Below are 20,244 nucleotides of genomic sequence, written 5' to 3'. Positions count from 1 at the left end.
ATCTTATCTAAGCACACCCTTGCATATAGCATCTGATTTTATAAATCACATAGAACTGAGGCACAAGTTGATTTAAATTGTAGAGAGAACTTACAGAGGGGCAATAGAGATTTGTGCTGCTATAGCTGTATTATTTTGTATTTTTTCACATTGGTGGGAGGGGAAAAAAGAGAAAGGGTGGAGATCGCATTTCAAGAGGATTGGTGCTCGTTCATAGCAATTGATCACATACTGAGAAGAATACGTGAATTGACAGGAAAATGCAGAGACAACTTATGGAAAGCATGCACAAGCAAGTATTATTGTGGAAGAGTATGTTCATATAAAACTGCAAATCAGCTTTTGTCCTCCTCACATTGTACAGGCATAGTTCTCTGCTGATCATGGAGACTAGATTTTCATTAGACTTGCCTCTCTCGCCTCTCTGGTCCCAATTGTCCTGGACTGAAAAGAGGAAAAGCTAATTATAGTAATGTTTTTCTGTAATGATCCAAAAGCTCTCAAACATGGATGTGATGTTTTTCTTACATGTTTTCATATTCTTCAGGCAGTCCACAGTCTGTATGTTTTTGGAGCAATGGAAATTTTGAAATTATTTCAAATATTTTCAGTACTTGTACAAGAGTTATTGTATCATTCTGAAATGAGTTTTGTGGCATAGAGAGGTGTTTTTCCTTGATGAAAAAAAGACAGAATCCCCACAGAATGGGGAAAATGACCTGGGTAATGAGTCCCATATGTGGCAGTCCAATAATCCTTTTTATATGCTGATCAAGCCTCTTCCTAAAACAAGTAAGGTTTTCTGCTTTTTCTGACAGTCTTTCTCAGTCTCATTGATCTGGCAGTTTTAAATCCTTTTCTTGTTTCTCTCATAATCACAGCCAGCTTATAGCTATTTGTTCCTGGGTTAGCAGTGTTATTTATTTTAAATATGCCTCATTCCAGAGTTTATATCTGTGATAAAGTAATGAGACCTGAAATATTTTATGAAGGTAAATGCAATGGCCTTTCTTCATAATTATGTAAAAACTTGGAAAAAAATCCTGAAACTAGAGAGTCTAGCATGGTGAGTGAGGGATGATGATTATTTAAATCCTGAGGTGCAGAGTACACCAGATTTGGCTTGCTTTCACCACATGAATTTAATTGCTACTAGTTTTTGTAGCTGTGCTCCATCCTGGTGAATTCTGGGCAACAAGCACTGTCCTCATGTGCCTACAGGCATTGAGTACCTCACGTGATTGACTACTTCATTGCAGAGTGATTGTTCATTTGATAATGCTTCTTTGCAATTTTTTTTGTTAGATGCCCTGAAAGCCTTCGACCTGAAACTGTGAGACCTTGTCTGCTTCCCTGTAGGAAGGACTGCATTGTGACTCCATTCAGTGACTGGACACCGTGTCCTTCTTCATGTCAAGAAGGTAATGTTATCCATTGTGTGGTTATATATAAAAAATATAAAAGATAGGGAGTCAATTACTTACAATGACTTTTGGCAGAATGCTTATACACATCTCTTTTTGACAGAGGACGTGTAATACGTGGTAGAGCTGCTGCAGGGAGGACGGAGTTTTTGCTGAAACAAACATTTATTTCTATCCATTTCCTATATGCATCTGTGTGGTTTTTGGTTTTTTTTCCACATTTGCCTAATGTTACAAACTCCCATTTACACTTACATTGATAAAGAGATAACTAGTTACAGGGTAGACACATAGCTCCTATCAATTTATCATCTTAACATCAATACTTACACAGTGTTAACATTTTAATTGTCAGATTATAAAATGGACAGATTTTGGGCTTGGAAATACCTAGGTTTATGCTGTTTGCTCATCAGAAAAACCTGAATCTTTATATACAAGGAGATAAGTATGTAGCTAAGTAGATATGCAGTTATACATCATTTTGTCTGGCTGCTACTGCTCTAAGGAAAATTGAAGGAGAGTCAATAAAAATCAACAGACTTTACATTGATGTGAGTGGTCTGATTTAAACATAAAATCCAACACCATTTCAATACACTTGGCAAAGCTCTTTAAAACAACGCGGGTCTCCCCAGAATTTTTATTACAATGAAATCACACATGAAGTTAGCGTGATGACAGGCTTAATATTTGCCACATTTTATGGTTTTTTTTCTCTTAAGCTTAACATGAGGCATTTTTCTAATATGTACTATTACAGACAGACTCTGTAATACTCCCTATTCCACAGGGTGCTAATCCCTGTGTGGGACATGGTGATTACTCACAGCTACTCTCAGAATGTAAAAGATATATTTACATCAAACATACAGACTTGGGCTGTCACGGCCAATTCTTTATGCTTGGCAAAGGACACAAGCATAAAGGCATTTTTGCAGTAATTCCTATCAGTGTTTAATGCATTCTAACAAATGAAAAAAAAAAGGGGTTAGGAAGACTAAATTCATAACCTTTGAAAAAGAGCAGGGAATTGAATCTATGAAATAAATATTCATTTATTATATATGTGTTATTTTACAGCAGTATTAATTGTTCTTTTTGAAATATTTTTGTTGGAGGAGATCATACTGGATGAAAATGCCATCCTTTTCTCTTCCCATTTCTGTGGGTTTTAAGAAAGTTCTTGATGCAATGAGCATATCTTTCTGAATTTTCACCACAAAATATTGTACAGACTTCTATAAAACACTATATTTCTGAACTACAGGTGTTTTGTCTATTCAGTGAGTCCAACTCTATACTACAAAAACAATTTTAATTTCATGGGGTTTACCCATTTATGGCAGCAAGCAGGTCAGTAGCTTTGCTGGGCTGTATGTCTGTCTTGCCCCTTGTGCCAGCTCCTGGCATCTCCTGGAGCTGTTTGACTCGGGAGTGAAGGGTTTCCTCTGTGCTGAAGAGTGGCCAGGTGGTGGAGAGCCACCGCCGGGATTCTCCTACTGCTCACTCCTAATTACAATTGCTTGGCCGTTGTCCAGCACGCTTCTGTGATCAGACAAGCTGCAGCTGCTGTAATAACCCACCCAAAGCTGATATCAGCCCAGTCAGCCAAATGTCTGCTCTACTGCTCTCTGCGAAAAAAAATAAAAACCCTCCAAGATTTTTACCTAACATAGGCATTGCTGTGGAACTAATACAGATCTGTAGCTTTTCTCTTAATTTTCTGCCTGAAAAACCGATACCTGAAGATGACTGAAATCAGAACTCCTACAGGAACTATTTACTGTTTATCATTAATAATGGATTACCATAGTAATTAAAAACTGCAAACTGTAAAGGAATTCTAGAGTGGAATTCCTGTTTCTAGTTTTACATATAAATGCTTAGAACAAGCTTACACCTTCAAACTGTAAAGTGTAGCAGCAAACTGAGCTGGTTTAATTTTTGTTCTCTTGAACTGTTTATTCATTTCAGCTGTCTGTTCATTTGTTCAGTATTGCTGGTATTGCATTCTGTTTAGTTCTGCTTTCTGGCCTTGAGATGAAATTGAAGTGTTTTTTCTATTAGGCTTAATTTTTCTGTTTATGGGGGAAATAGCATGTCAATATTATGGCAATTGGTTCAAAAACCTTGTTTTCACCCTAATTAGTTTCAACCTTAAGTAGCAGCAGTAGAAACCAGTTATTGTACTCTTTGCAGGGGGTGTCACAGTCAGGAAGCAGTCCCGTCACCGAGTCATCATCCAGCTCCCTGCCAATGGTGGTCGGGAGTGCCCAGACTCTTTGTTTGAGGAAAGGGAATGTGAAGCTTCTCCTGTCTGTCATAACTACAGGTATGTGAGACAATCAACCAGAAACAGCTCAGATATGATTTTTAAACTTTAAACTACCTCTAGAGCTTGCTGAATTCCATTATTAGCAGTAGTTGTTTTCCTAACATGAGCTATTTAGAAAAGTAGGATACACATCTGAATCAAGGTTTCACAACAGATATATAGACTCAGTTGGGCCCATAGGGAATCACTGGTACATTTTTTTCCAGCTCCTTGGAAAGAACATTGCAAGAACTAAGAATTACTTCCCAGAATAAATTTTTCCTAGAAACTGTTTTGACATTCTAAACATGTAAAACAAATCTTTCTAAAATATCCAAAGTGCTGAACTTCAAGCTTATATGTTTAGGAGAGCTGATTTCTGGTGCAACACTGTTCAACCTTAATTTTTCTATCCCTGTAAGCCCTGAGGCAGTCCAGAGCTGAAGATATCCCCCATATGCCCTGTGACCTCTGCATTACCCTGATCTTCACCACAGAATGTTGAGGAATATTCCAGAAGGTGGAAAAAATTTTGCTTAAGAAAATGTTTGGGTAGTTCTCTAATATCTATCTGAGTGTGTGGGAAAGTCTAGACATACAACAAGAACTTGTTGATGGAGACAAAGTTTAGAAAATTCGGATGCCATTAGTTATATTTACTTGACAAAGTAATATTTATTTTTTTTTAATGTATAATAACTCCCATCAAACTACTATCTGTTGCAGAGGTACAAATAGAATTTAAGCTAAGTTTAATGAAAAGAGATTGAGATTAAAGAAATGTGTTGCTTTCATCATCTCATAAGAATTATCATTGCAAATTAATTAGGAGATCACACTCTATGCAATTAAAAGATATGAAAAGATTGAAAAGTGCATTGGGGAGTTACAAAAATCAGTACTCTAAGCACCAGAGAAATAGTGCTCAAGAACTTTTTATAGTCAAAATGAGTCTGTTTTATCTTTTAAAATGCTGGCTGCTCCTCATCTCTTTAGTATCTTCAGTATCTGATCTACATGATAATGTGCTGAGAATTAAAAAGAAGAGTTGCTAGAGAGTGGTAGATAGGGTCATTTATATTTCATGTCACGAACTAATACTAAACACATGTTCCATATATTTCCTTTAGCAGCTTTCTGACCTGCACACATGCTGTGACAGATGGACTCACACACTCAGCTGGCTTGTGCCTTAGTTAGTTGCTGTCCCATAGAGGCAGGTTGCAATGAAACTCGAAGTGCAAAACCTTTCAAATAGTTTAAAACATGCAAACTGCTGATGGCTGGAGCTGTAGCTTATTTTAGAGTTGTTACAACAAAGAGACTTGGCTGGATATGTTAAATTTAAGGGCTGGGGCATGCTGCAGCACTAGCAAGGAACTTTGTAAAAGTTTCATAGCAGTTTATATTAATGATAGAATAATTTAAACAGTGCAATATTGCATTTGCAATTGATGTTTTTTTGCAAGTTCTTTTTGTTGGTGTTTTATTTTTGATATGGTGGACCCATTGTGTTGGCTTTCTTTCCACATTGGTAAGGTGTTGTCACTCAGCAGCCCAAGATCCCAGGAATTTCCTGAGGCACCCTTGCAATCACGCAAGCCCACTATCCCAATACTTTCCTGCAGCTGCCTTTTGTTTCTGTTTCTTATTTCTCCTTCTTCTTTCCACCTTTGCTTCCTCCTTTCTTCCATGTGTTCTTTTAGGCCCCATCCTAAAAGAAGAAAAATATTTAACAGAATAAGGATAAGTTTATGGTACTGTTACTGCTTCTTTTGTGAACTACCTGTGACCAGTTAGTAAAAAAAAGAAACAGCTCATGGTGGTTTATAACACTATCTAGGTGCCTGAGGTTTGATGCCTACAAGATTTAGATGGATTGCTTCCCCTCTCATTTCAGGTGGAAGACACACAAATGGCGCAGGTGCCAGCTGGTACCATGGTACGTGCGCCAAGACAGTCCGGGAGCACAGGAGACTTGTGGACCTGGGCTACAAGCAAGAGGTTAGACCCTTTGTTTCTGTCATTTATTCCTCAGAAAACTGTAGATGCACTAGTGTGGGAAATGCCTTACATTTTAGTCCTTGTAACCTAACATTTAAATTAATCTGTTTTTATGTGCATCAGCAAAGGAAAATACTGAAAGTGCTCAGGGCCATGTCTCAGTATGTTTGGAGTCTGTGCCAGCCTGGAGATCTTACAGAATCTTCTGGCACTTGTTCCCTGATACAATTTGTGTGTGTGACCCCTTATCCTTTTGCTGCATATCTCCAAGAGCATTTGGTTGTTTCTTCTCTATACTCTCAAATTAAGGTTGTTAAGAAAGCAATGGGAGCATGAGAGATTCAAGACTTTTTATTTACTCTTTAAAGTTCAGTGCCAGCCCATTTCTCCAGGTTGTCAAGGTCCTTTGAATGTCAGTCCTTCCAGGTAGGTACTGACTGCTAAAACTGTCATTGTCCTCAAACTTGCTGAGCATGCTTTCTGTACAGGTTGTTAAAGAGACTAAACAGAACTGTGCCTGGAATTAACAACTGAGGTGAAACAATCTTAACCAGCTGCTGGTTAGATTTCTAAACCACTGACCCTTTGAGCCCAATGATCCAGATATTTTCGCACCATTTCCATTATGTAGCAAATAATTTTTACATCCAAATCCGGTTTTGATGTCACCTGTCTTTGTAGAGAATTTTGTGGCTTTAACAGAATTGTCTTTGTGTGACTCTGTTAAATATAGCCAGGATAAGGGCTTTTTTAGGTGCATTAAATACATTCAATAGGAAAATAAATGCAGTTCCTATTTACTGTGTTATAGTAATTGAATTGCTTTGAACTACTGGTCAACCTTGAATTCCAGGAAGGCTTTTCTCTTTTGTTGTTTCTGAGTGCAAACTTCTATTTGTTAAAGCACTATTGGCTCAGTGGATTGTGCCATTGCCGAGGAAGGACATTGCTAACTGCAGAAGTGAAATGTTCAGGTCATTAACTTCCTTGCAGTATTAAAGGAGGTCATGGTGTACTTAAAAAGTTATGGAGTAAATCTTAAGCTAGTCGCTCCTACCACTTTCTCAGAAAGTGTCACAGGAGATCAATTTAGAGCTTACCACAAAATGAAACCTCAAGGCATTGCCTGTAATACAAAAGACTTCTGGCTGTGGTAATTATTTCAAAGGTCTATCACAATGGAATCTATTTCTAGCAGGTCTGGAGGATACATTCAGATTGCACACTGAGAAAATAAGATTTCTGTCTTTGATGGTAGGAATTCAAATAGTAAAAAGTGTTGTCTTCTATGTTTACATGGTAGTACCTAAATCCCTTGACTTTGTCTCAAAGTCAGTTAATAAAGAAAGATAGTTAATAATAGTGCATGCAGATTGGATTCTTTTTTTTTTTTGTGTCATGAGAGTTGCTTTATATTTGCTTAAATGTAATTGCAATCTAGTGTGTACAGGGCACACACTAGAATGATACATGATTTTTAAATTAATGGCCATGTAGTTTTCAAATCTGTTAAAACAGACTAGTAGAATTTCCCCTTGGTACTACACAGAGTTTGATCTTGTGAAAGATGATGTATTCAAGCAGTAATCATGTTCCCACAAGCAGATAAAATGCAAGTAGCTCTCCAGTGTAATGTGGTCAAGTGGTAGGATGAGTAATCCTTAATTAGGAACCCCTGGAGCAGCTAAGCCTGAAGAAAGCTGGTGTTTTTGATATTGTTCTGTGCATGTTTCTGAGATTGATTGTTAGAAAGGAAGATTTTTGTTTACTACTGCTTTTTGTCAGGTCTGTCCCATGTATAAATTCCATTGTAGAATTCATAGAGCAAATTATTCAAATTGGAAAACAAAAGTTTATTTGTACCTCAGTCAAAATATCAAAATATGAATGTTGTTTAGGCCTCTACAGTGGTGAAAGTTATAGTCATTAAAGACAGAGAGGGTTTTGGCCAATATTTTTTCCCATTTATGTAAATGATGTAAATTGACATATAATGTAAATTTCCAACTCAGATTTATTATGTATCATGTCTCAGTGTTGTAATATCTCACAATGTGTTGACCATATCTTTTATATTCAGTAATGGAAAATGATAATCTGTGTCAGCTAAACACAGTAGTACAGCTTTGCCTTAGACTGACAGAAGTAAAATATTTTCCCTTTACAATGAATATGACTTAGAAGTATGGGCTGAATTTTTGCACAAAAGTAAATTTCACTTTGGAAAATACACTTCTCTAATTCTAGAGATTATCAGATATTTTTTTTTCTTCACATCTCAGAAAATTGCATTTTGAACATGAATAGTGTGTTTTATTTGATACTATAACTTATCTCCCACACAGGGCATCAGTTCTCTATCCCCTCTTACCTTTCAAATTCTGCCATCAAAATAGCCATGTGTGAATTCTAAGTGATACACATTATTTTTTTTGGCCCCTTGCACGAGAGTTGATTTCATGTGAGGTGTTCACTGAAGGGAGGCTGACCTGAAAGTAAACATCTGCCTGACTGAGCTGTGCAGTGGACAGTATTAGAGAGATTTCACCAGTTCCTGAAGGAAGACTTCAGAAGAAGTTTTATCTCCTCTCTCTGTTGATTCTTGGCTCCCTTCTGCACACTTGGCTACTCCTAAATAAAATTTCTACAGGCTGTGGAAAATTTTGCATAATAATATGCCACTAAAAATTCTGTACTGTAAACAATTTCTTTAATAGCTGTTTTGTGATTCAGATACAGAAAAGGCTGAGCTACTACTGTGCAACTCTTTTTAACCACCCCAAAATCACAAAATACTAAACACTGAAATATGAAATCCATTTGGTATAACATTCTGGTGCTGCATTTATGATTGCTACTGTAATACAGATATTTTGATCAGTACATTTAACTGTTTGTTGGTGAATTCTGTACAAATATTGACCATATTGTGAAAATTGTTGACATACCAGCATTTTTTTCCAGTTGAGAAAGCATTCTGTTTCAAGTTTCTGGTGCTCATGCATGCAGAAATCACACATTGATCCATCTGTTTGTGCCAATTTGCTTTTGATGACAAAGCAAAACCATAATATTTTAGTAGTAATCTCTGCTGTTTGCTTTCCCATGCACTGCCCCTTCATTTTGTGTTGATACTCAGTAGAGCAAGTAATTCCATTCTTCTTTGTGGAAAGGGTTTTGAGTTCCTCTTTTTCAGTGCAAGGGGATGCTGCCCTTACTCTCAGCTTGTCCTATTTCTGATCTGATTGCCCACACAGAAACACTGTAACACATAGATTATCAGCAAATGTGTTAAATGAGAAAGTATAGGAATGTACATCAGAGAAAAGGCACATCTGACCATGCATTCATTAGCAGTTTATTTTGAACAAAATAGTCTGCTACTGTTAATGTTTTAGTTAGAAAGATAATTAAATCTGAAGGAAAAACTAGAAATTAGAAATCATTAAACATTACTGCTTAGGTGTCTGGTCTTACGAGTCTGCGAGTAACTAGAACATGCATGCCTTGCTTTGTATCAGTTTTACTATTTACCCTTCCATTCTTTAGCTTTTTTTAAAATCACATTTCATCCTTCTTGGCAAACAAGATACTTGGGTGAATCATAAAGTTTAGAATTGTGATTCATTGTTAAAGACAGATTTGTTTATATCTGTCTTGTATAATGAAGGTTTTGTTACAAATCATGTCAAGTTAAATCAATGTCGTAAAACTGTAACTTGGGTCAATGCAGAGGAAAGAGAATAAAAGAGCTTGGTGGTTTCTGGATTTTGTTTTAAAAAATATTTTCTCTAGAAGTTTTTTAAGTGTTTGTTAGTTATTCATGCAAATAATGGACAAGTATTTATATCTAATCCTAAGCACAGCAAAATAGCGTTTAATACTGAACAGCAAATTTATTGCTGTAGTCATGATCTTTATTTGAAAAAGGTTGGTGGTCATAACAATTGTATTGAATTCATATGATTAATGAAAATCTGAATTTGTACCACTGATAAAATGTCTTCTAACAGTGGGTAAGCAGAGCAGGAGTGTATTACAGAACTGAAGCAACTTAAGACTTCTGTCTTTTGTTCAAAACCCTCAAAAGGAGATGATATGTATGCATCAGCAAGGAGTTTGAAACTTCATTTTGACCCTACCCAACAAGAAAAGGAAAAGAGAAAAGCTGTATTTGACTGCAACAACATTTATGTTTATTTTCATAAGCTGTTTCTCAACTAACAAGATTATTTGATCAGATGCATTGATGAGTCACTTGAAACACAGGAGAGAGAGGCACAGTGGTGACAAATACAAAATACACCCTCCCCCCTCCAAGAAAATAAAAATAAGATGACAACCACCAAACAAAGACTAGACAAGAGAATAAATGCTTAATAAAACAAAGCTACTAAGTTTGAAATTGTGAACAACTTAGGCAGGTATGCATGATGTTATGCTTATCTCTTAAATCTGTGTTAGTAAATCTCAGCTTCAGTGACTTGTAAAGGAACTTAGAAATACAGCTCCCTATTAAATTGTATAGGAAAACCTAAGAAAGTTAATTAAACTTGTTTTGCCAGTAGCTCCTGCAAATTTAAGTAGGGCTTGTTGGGCTGCATCGCAATGGTAATGAAGAGGACATGTAGCAGATGAGAGGCTCGAGTGCCCAAACTGCAATAACTGAATCACATTGTGATGTATATGGATGGATGCACATGGTAAGAGCCATCTCAGGGACCCAAAAGAGATTTGCGGAAGGATGCACAGCCTGCAGTCCTTGCCACCATGAATCTTCCTCAGAGTTTTGTAGGAGGAATGGGATAAAAATTGTGATGTCGGCATATTCTGTAATAGCAAGAGGAAGGTTATTTGTAAATTTAAACAGAAGTTAAAGTAACTTGGCTGTCAAAGAAAATACCTGAATAGCTGTGCTTCATGTCACTGGGAATTGGCCTTTATTAAAAGCCTGGTCTTGAGCTCTCACTGTTCTTCATTCACACAGTGTTTGTAGTTATTTGAAAGAGGAATGGGAGGAAGCATCCCAGGATGGCCATGGGCACATAGAGAGGCCTTACAGGCTTGTTAGAGCCGTGGGGAGGCTTGAAGGCAGAACCAGTGGTCAAAATCTCTTTTCTCACTCCATAGCTAAACAGGGACAGCAGCCTCCCTCTGCAGGCATTCATTTATGGAGGCAGAGTACTTTGATGTGCGGGTGTTACATGCCCTTATTTGAAAGCACAGGAAAGAAGTCAAAGTCATAGAATATTGCTTTTCATGGAGCTATAAATTACTATTTTAATGACATTGAACCTTAACAGATGAGAGTGCTCTATTGCTTGGTTTGTGTTTTAGTCACTGTAAAGTACAGTGACAACTTCAGGAGTCATAAGTAAGAATATGGACAACTGCTCAAAAGCAGTGTTCACAAGAGAACCTAATTTTTTATTTGCAAAAAAAAGAGCCACAATCTTCATACAACTTTTTTTGGCAGAAATACATTGTTATTGTCTTAGTAACATAAAGAGCACTCAGTCTTGTATTTTCGCAATATTATGGGCGTATGCTCCTCCTTAAGATACTTTGTGGTAGGAATATTTTGTCACACTGTGTCTAGTCTGCTGTGTCCCACAAAAAAAGAAATAAACATAGATGAAATCATAGCTTAGACAATATGGATAGAAGGCATAAGAAAACTTAGTGTGCTGAAATAATTCTTGTTTTCTGGAATTGGAAATAAATATTTTTGTTGTTAAAAGTACTTAGCAATTGAAAAAAATTATATCACAATTTTACAATTGTGATATCACAATCTTCTACAATTGTATTGTAAAAGAAAGGACAATAAAGAACCTTAATTTTAAAAGAAATTTTTAGGTATAGGAGGCACTGAATCTCACACCTCAGTGAAATGTCAGTGAGGTATGCTAATGATGGTAGCACTGGAAAGGTTTTTATATAAACTCACACAAGACATGACTTGCTAAAATACAGTCTCAGTGTTTCATTATGCCAACAAGAAATATATTAGCCTGTAGTCCTCAGTGAGGACTTGATGGAAACAATGCTATCTGACAATGTTTTAATTACATCAAAGTCCCTTGTCTATAAAATTTAGACTGCTATTTATTTCACACCTTTCTTCTGGGAGTTAATAGTTGTTAAATACCAGAACAATTTTGTAAGTGAATGGTTTCTGTGTTAAATTTGATTTTTCTGTTAGCTGTACTCTTGTTTTATTTTTTCACTTAATAATTACTGTGTTTAATTCAGTAATAGAGGAACTATACTCTTTCCACTTACAGCTAATGTCTGTAATAAATATAATATGGTTGTATAAGCAAAATAATTAGCCTGGTACAGTATAGCTTTATAGCGGTTGAAGACACTTCTCTGTATAGCAAGTAAATCATCGATCTCAGCAACCTCTACTTAAACACCCATAGGTTTGATCAAAAAGACAGGGAATGAGTTTGCCCAGGATAGCTTGAGAGTGGAAAATGTAACTCCTCTCGCAGTAAGAGCATTTCAGATGTCAAGACTGTTAGCTGGCCTAAAGAATGTATTAATGGAACATATGCAGTTGTCAAAATCCCTGCTTCTAATAATGGAAAAATACCAATTTTTCAGCAGTCATAAGGAGTATAAACCTTGATAACCAAATCTGGAAATAACAATAGGAAAATGGACTATAGAGTGAATCATCCAAGAGTTATCAGCTAGAAGTAGTGGTGAATAGTTATGGACAGGCACTGTGAAAATTAAGATTCGGGAATTGATTTATTATGCCACGCTGTCCTCTAATTTGTGTTGTTATTAAGGTGAAATATTTAGGTCTTGAGGATGAAGTTTGCCTTCTTTGATTGCTCTTGTACAACTGACAGTTAATCTGGAAAAAAAACAAAGTATTAATCCTCAGGGGAGCTTTTCACCTGAGTCTGCTGGATGTAAATTAGATGTGTTAATATGAGTCTGAAAAAATTTATGACATAATGGGTATCTGCTCATGGAGTAATGTTTTATAACTAGGAAAGATGAGGGAATGAATATCAGTTTTTTTAAAAAAAGTCAATTTAGCTAGAAAGAAAGAATGTTCTTTGGTGGATAACGTTTATTATTCAATCCAAGGGCTAGATGGAGAGGCAGTATGCAAAATCAGTATTAAACTTTTGAAGAAAGCTATTAAAGGATATTGGCCAGTTAGCTGACTGTCTTTTAGTTGTTGGCTAGATATAGTTTCACTACTAAAAATGGTGGCCTGTATCTCCCTGAGAATTCAGTGAAGATAATGCAATTAGTTTTGCTAATGTGTGCATATAGCAAGGCCAAACTCAAGACATAGGATTTAGGTTTGACCTCTGTGAAATTCCACATGGTAAAATTAGTCTGAACTATGTTTTTACCTTAGGGATATTGATGTGTGCTATTAGCAGAGAGGAGCATCTCACAAGAATCCAAAGCTATAGCCTAGGCTTCTCTTGGAAGAGAGCAGTTTGACTGGGGTTTTTCTAAAAGATTTGTGTAATCTTAGAAATCTGATAGTATGGATTTTCAATTTTTAGATATTTGATTTTTCTCACTGAAGCACTGTAATTATATCTGAGAAAAAATATTTCCTCATGTAAACTACACTAATAGTAATAGGATTTGACAGAATAATTGTATTAGACAGTGTGCAGCTGGCCAGTCCCCCAATAAGCACAACTTAATGCAGTACTGAGCCTATTACAAACAGTGTTGGCAGCCCTGCTCCAAAGGGCAGTTAAGGATCAGGGAAGTTGTTTGCTCAGTATCTCAGGAAAAACACACCTCCCCTCTCTTTCAGTGTTTTACAGTAGATGTGTGGCAAAAAAATTCCCTTGGGACCTTTGGGTATGTTTTAGTAGGGACATGGACTTGAAATGGAACACATAGGTCATCAAGTTCAGCTTCCTAAGTCATCATGTGGCAGAAATCTAGTTTAGAACTGTCAGACTAAAAAGCTTTTTTAAGAAATCATAGGTCACTAAACCATTACAATTACCTTAAAGCAATAAAAAAAAAAAGTTCCCTTAGCTATGCTTCCTTTTCTTCCTCCAAGAGGAAATAGTTACAGAATCATAGAATATCCTGAAATGTAAGGGACCTGCAAAGATCACTGAAGTCGAACACCTGACCCTGCTCAGGACAACTCCAAGAGTCACACCATATGCCTGAGAGTGTTGTCCCAATGCTTTTTGAACTCTGTCAGGCTTGTGACCACTTCACTGGGAAGCCTGATTCATTTCCAACTGGGTGAAGAACCCTTTTCTAACATCTAAATTAACAGCCCCTGACATAGCCTCAGGCCATTCTCTCACATCCTTTCAGTGGACACCAGAGAGGAGATGGGCACCTGCAATTTTCTCTTCTAGGCAATTTTCTCTTCTAGGCAATTTTCTCTTTTATTTTGGTGTTGCATTCATACTCCCCTTTTCTCCAACAGTTGAACTTGATTTTTTTCAGTTTGTACTAATAAAGCAATTATTATCAGCCCAATTGAATAGCTATGTTTAAACTATGGAGTGTAATATAAAAAGCTATATTCCTTCATATGAATACAGAATATTTGGATACAATGCTACTGCAACAATAGGTCACCCAAATTATTTTACAGTCGAGATGCCACATGTACTGTGTGCTGTCAGATGCCAAGAAGCATAAATATAATTCTATTGTGTGAACAAACAACTAGAAGTTTCCTATCTTGTTACTGCATAATAAGTCTTACGATGTTTTGCAGAAGAAACTAAAGTTAGATTTATTGAGCTTAGACTAGATAAGCAACCATACTTTAAAAAAAATACTTGAGAAACCATTATAGAGCATTGTTGACTTTCATGAAGGGGTAGAGCGCCTCCTCAGCAAGTTTGCTGGTGATACAAAACTGGGATGAGTGGTTGATACCCCAGAGAACAGTCTGATATTCCACAAGGGCAAGTGCGGGGTCTGGCTGTTAGGGAGGAATAACCCCATGCACCAGGACTGACCTCCTGGAGAGCAACTCCGTGGAGAGGGGCCTGCAGATCCTAGTGGACAATGAGCTTTCCATGAGCCAGCAATGCCCTTTATGGCCAAAAATGGCAATGGTGTCCTGGGGTGCATTAGGAAGAGCATTGCTGGCAGGTTGAGGGAGATGATCCTGCCCTTCTATTCAGCCCTGGCAAGGCTGCACCTGGCATCCAGGTCTGGGCCCCTCAGTACAAGAGAGATATGGAGCTCCTGGAGCAGATCCAGCTGAGGGTGACAATGATGGTTAAAGGACTGGAGCATCTCTCTTGTGAGGAAAGGCTGAGGCCAGTTCATCCTTGAGAAGACTGAGAGGGGTAGACTGAGTATCAATGCCTGTAAGTATTTGAAGGGAGGATGTCAAGATGATGGAACGAGGCTCTTCTTGGTGGTGCCAAGTTTTGGGACAAGAGGCAACAGGCAGAAAGGGAAGCACAGAAAGTTCCACCTGAACATGAGGAAGAGCTTTTTACTGTGAGGATGACTGAGCACTGGAACAGATTGCCCAGAGGAGTTGTGGAGCCTCCTTCCCTAGGGGTATTCAAGAGCCTTTTGGGCACAATTCCGTGTCATGGGCACTGCTTGAGCAGGGACCTCCCGTGGTCCTTTAACATTAACCATTCTGTGATTGTTAAAGACTATATTAATGAAACTGCTTTTCCTATTCGTTGTAACTCCTTATTTTTGTGTGACCTGAAGTTTCCTTAAGGAACTTGTTCTTCTTAAGTGAGAAGCTTTTATTCAGGACATGGCTGTCCCATCCTATAAGGCTGTACCTCTGTTGGCTGATGATCCCTAGGAAACATGCTGTATTCTTCAAATATTTTTCAAGACCAAAAATTGCTGAAGAACATTAGGCAGCAATACTTTTGTAAAGGGTCAAGTGGTATCCAGAACTCAAATATGCTTCTAAATTTTAAGTTTATCCATTTTTCTGGAATTCAGTCTGCTGATAAAACTTCATAACTGATGCAATTAACTTGCTTGGGATGATATTGTAAATTTTTAAATGTCTGTCTGAGATGTAAATTGTGTCAGTGAAATCAGGAGAAATGGTGTGTAAAGTAGACAGGTATGGATAATATGGTGCAACCTTTATAATATTTACAGTTGTCTGTAATTTTTTTTTTCCTGGTAAGTCCTGATAAATTATTTTAAACAAAATCCTAAGTGAGAAATGTCAAATGTATTCATTCAAGGTAAAACTGATGGCAAATATTAAGTTGTTGTATAGGTACTCTGGGCTTTCAGTGTGATTTTCCGATAGGATGTTGTAGACTTTACTTAACTGAATAGAGACATTCATTAAAAAAATTAAAAAAAAGTTAGACTCCGTGTCTTTTTGCTTCCAGCAATTACTTGTCGCAGACAAGATGGAGGACAAGCTGACATCAGTGAGTGCCTTAAATACTCTGGCCCATTACCGCCCTTAACACAGATGTGCCAGATTCCCTGCCAAGACGACTGTCAGTTTACAAACTGGTCAAAATTTTCCCCCTGTAATGGGGACTGTGGAGGAGTCAGGACAAGAAAACGCACTCTTGTTGGTAAGAGTATCAAGCAAAATAATGCTTCTTTTATTTATTATTGATAATGTTTTGTTTAAAACTTGAGGACTTCAGATGTTCCCTTTTGAGAAGTGTTACAGTGGCAGAGAGCAGATCTGTGTCATGCTCTGTATAGTGCTGGTGGAACAGTACCCAGGAGTAGAAAATCGTGCCATATGTCAGAGGCTCTTGGTATGGGTAAGTGGCTAGGGAGAAGATGGGAGAGCATAGAAGAGTACTTTCTTTCTCTAAATATAGTGTACATAGTAGGGGTTTTTTTGTTCTGTTGGGTTTTTTGTTTGTTTGGTTGAGGTTTTTGGGGTTTTTTGTTTGTTTGTTTTGTTTTTTTGTTTTGTTTTGTGGTTTTTTGTTGTTTGTTTGTTTGGGTTTTTTTCTTTCTGGGTTTTTTTTGACAGGTAAGTCAGCAATCATCTCACCTTAACAGGATCAGATGTTAGCCCACCTGCCTTTGTCTTCCCACACCTGGTCTCGGCTAAAGCAGACTTGCTTCTCTCATGGTCTTCTTTGGCGCTTCTAGAACTACTGTGGCAGCTGAGTGTGTTTCAGCATTTTGCTATAGACCACTATTTTCAGCCTTAAGCTTTGGCTTACCTCCTTTGAACTTAGCTGCAGTCTTGAATGTCAGATTTGTGATTAAGCCAGTCCTTTCTCTGGCTGAATGTTTGCTCTCCCAGTTCTTTCTTTCGCCATTCTTCATTGTCTGCATCCAGCACCATCCAGACCACATGAGGCAATACAATGGCTAATTTTTTGCCTTATTTCTTGAGATAAGTAATAATGCTCTTTTTTTTGTGTCCAAAGCAGGCTCTTAAAGTTTTATTTAGCAGAATAAAGAGATTTACCAGTGATGCCCTTGCCACAGACTTGTACTAGTTTGGACACTGTTCCACTTTGAAACATTTTTTTCTTCAACTTCTTTTCGGTCTATTGTTTGTTAGTTTTGGTGGCTTTTAAAATTATTTTTTCTTGTGCATAAAGTGAAAAAAACCCATGCCCTGCTTCTAAATTATAATTGAAACCTCAAGAGTGAGGCTTGGCCTCTGTCACAGCACTCTTTGCCAATTAGTCTGTATTGTCTGTGGTGCAGGAAAGCTAGCTAAGGGGGGTGCCCATTAGCAGGCTCAGAAAGAATGTGATAGGATCCAAACCCTATCCCTGTCTCCATCCCCCTGTAAATCAGAAGACCAGTGGAAGATGAATAATTCATGATCTTCAAGAAGTCTCACTGTGACTGTCTAATAATTCCAGTAAGCTTTATGTCAGGTTTGCTTCCACAAGGGAAAAAATGAACAAAACTGGCTACCAGTATTTTTCCTTATTTTAAAAACAGAGCCAGAATGTACATATTCTTCCTATCACAATATCAACACTGTGATACTTCCTGTCTTCATTTAAGTCACCCCTTCAAACTTGCCAACTCTGTGATATGTGCTATGGTGTGTTCTCTGTGGCAATGTGTTACCCAGACTAATTCATAATGCTTGACTTGGAATAAATTCATAATTATTCCTGGTAAATACTTCCAGAGGGAAAGCATATATTTAGTAAGAAATTGTGTTGTTAAAAGAATAAGAAACTTTTCTTCAGGTACCCATTTTCTATTCTACTATCCTAAATGAAGACAGTAGCAAATACAAGATAAGGATGCTGCAATGTTCAGTGCCTTGTTTTAAATAGTGATGAAAATGCTACAGAATGTTACATTTACATTACATTATAGATGTAATATCTAAGTAACAGCTACTTAGATACTACTTAGTAACAACCAGTACTTTTACAAAGACATTTGCTAATGGGCACCCCCCTTAACTACATTAATTTATATAAACTGGTATGGAAAGGAAAACTAAGCAAACTTTACCAAAGAGATTTAAATATATTTAATGGAAAGGGGAAATTGAGTGGATGGCTATGCTCCAGTTCAGGAAAGAAAGCAAGAACAGTACAGAATAGAAACAAATTCAGAGAAGGAGCATATTCTATTAGAGGGCAAGAATGGTAATTTTTAACAAATGTATGATAACAGGTGATTAAAGAATTTTGACATTTTGAAAGAAGGTTCTAGTGTAGAAAAGGTGCATGTTACTCCCTTCTTGACTTCTTCCTTCAACTTGAAAAAGCTTGATCCAGATAGAAATCTTGTTATTGAACTGCACACTGCTGATGAAATAGCAGAAAAAGTGTGTATTTGTTTTATTGCTAAGTTTTTCAAACTTTACTCCTGAAACATTTTTATTTAAATTAAATATACATTACATCTTCTTTTTAAAAAAGAAATTGCCTTTATGCAAATTGTAGGTATCCACTACTTTGGAAATTCAATTAAATAACCTAATTTAGTAAAGATAAATGTAACAGGTATTAGGTGTATGTATGTATGTAGGTAGTTGCAAGCACTTGTTATAGAAGCCTAAATTAAATTTTTGGGAGATAAGCTGTAAGCTGATACAAACTTGCTAATAACTATTTCTTCTTTCTAGGAAAAAGTAAGAAAAAGGACAAATGTAGAAACTCTCAGTTGTATCCTCTGATTGAGAATCAGTTTTGCCCGTGTGACAAGTACAGCGCTCAGCCTGTGGGCAATTGGTCAGACTGTATTTTACCAGAGGGTAAGATGGAAGTGCTGCTGGGAATGAAGGTACAAGGAGATGTTAAGGAATGTGGACAAGGCTATCGTTACCAGGCCATGGCATGCTATGACCAAAACAATCGACTCGTGGAAACATCGCGATGCAACAGTCACGGTATTTACAAACCTATTTTCTTTCAGCTGTTTACTTATGTGCTTTATTTAAGTTTATCATAATATATGTCCGAGTAGAATTAGCAGACTGATATTTATTGGTCAGGCTGCCTTTGATCCCAAGATACCTTCAAACCCAGCACGTTTTTGCTGACTTTTAAAATAGTAAAATTAAGTAAAATCAGGGTAAACTGCTAACTAGGTATGTTAATTGAAAAAAATTTAAATCTTCTTATTTTTCCTGATAACTGTAGCTAGAAATTTGAGAATAAAGCCATTTAGAAGGGGCAAATTCACAAAAAGTAAACAAACACAGACCTATTTTGGAAAGGGTGAAATTATTTCCACTGATTCTTTAGATAGCTTTAAACCCTTAAATAGCTTTATCTCTACCATTTGCTCTTCGGCACCTTAACTAACAGGCATGCATTGACCTGAGTTCAACAGCACACAGCACTTTTTCTCTTTGTAAATCTGTCATGTGTAAAACTAGGATGGTTAAAGACTTTATATTCTTTGTATTTACATCGCTCCAGGAAGGAACAGTGTTCCTTCCTAAAGGGGATGCATCTGTAGCATTAGGATCAAAACAGGCAGTTTCTGGTTTTCAGTGAGCCAGAAATGTGCTAATTGACATCAGGGGAGTTTTTGTGTTCATTTTTTTCCTGCTTGCAGTACAAACCTGTGTCTGAGAAATTGGTATGAAAAGCTGGGTGTTAGTGCTGTTCAAAGGTCAATCTAAGTTTAATTCACATATGGGTTCTAATCTCTAATGTTAAATTAAGATAACAGGAAATTTCATTTATTTATTTGGATATATTTAAAATAGCTAATCAAAGAGATGTAATTAAATAAGGCAGTTTTAATTTGCACTATTAATTTGAGTTTAGAGATACGATAAATTAGAAATTCAATGTATCAAGTCAAGGTGTTAGCATATATTATGTTAGAAATTCATCACTTTTCAGCATTAAGTTCAGAGTGACCTTTGAAAAGTGGAAAATTGTAAAAGAACTTGAGTATTTAGGAAACTAGGGGAAGTGATGGCCCACTGCCAATCAGTTTTGAATGACTTGAAGAATGGGCACTGCCAGCTTTTGTGTCAAAAAATAGGAAAGAAACTGTTTGTCCAAGAGAATGTTGTTGGTGTTGTATGTGGTAAGTAACATGCTGCTGCTA

The 20,244-nt window shown here is 36.9% G+C and overlaps 1 protein-coding gene across 1 annotated transcript in view; it reads left to right on the top strand.

The window, feature by feature from the left end:
- THSD7A (thrombospondin type 1 domain containing 7A) overlaps positions 1–20,244 on the top strand; it is a 260,490-nt gene that overhangs the window by 201,738 nt on the left and 38,508 nt on the right. The window contains exons 12-16 of the mRNA XM_064411230.1: positions 1,306–1,421; positions 3,627–3,759; positions 5,642–5,745; positions 16,107–16,301; positions 18,803–19,066. Of these exons, the coding sequence (XP_064267300.1) occupies positions 1,306–1,421; positions 3,627–3,759; positions 5,642–5,745; positions 16,107–16,301; positions 18,803–19,066 (812 nt within the window). The remainder of the gene's footprint in view (positions 1–1,305; positions 1,422–3,626; positions 3,760–5,641; positions 5,746–16,106; positions 16,302–18,802; positions 19,067–20,244) is intronic.

The sequence above is a fragment of the Passer domesticus genome, chromosome 1 (genome assembly GCF_036417665.1).
Source record: "Passer domesticus isolate bPasDom1 chromosome 1, bPasDom1.hap1, whole genome shotgun sequence".
Classification (NCBI taxonomy): domain Eukaryota; kingdom Metazoa; phylum Chordata; class Aves; order Passeriformes; family Passeridae; genus Passer; species Passer domesticus.
Note: the sequence above shows the minus strand (reverse complement) of the source record. Positions and strands in the feature narration are given on the sequence as shown.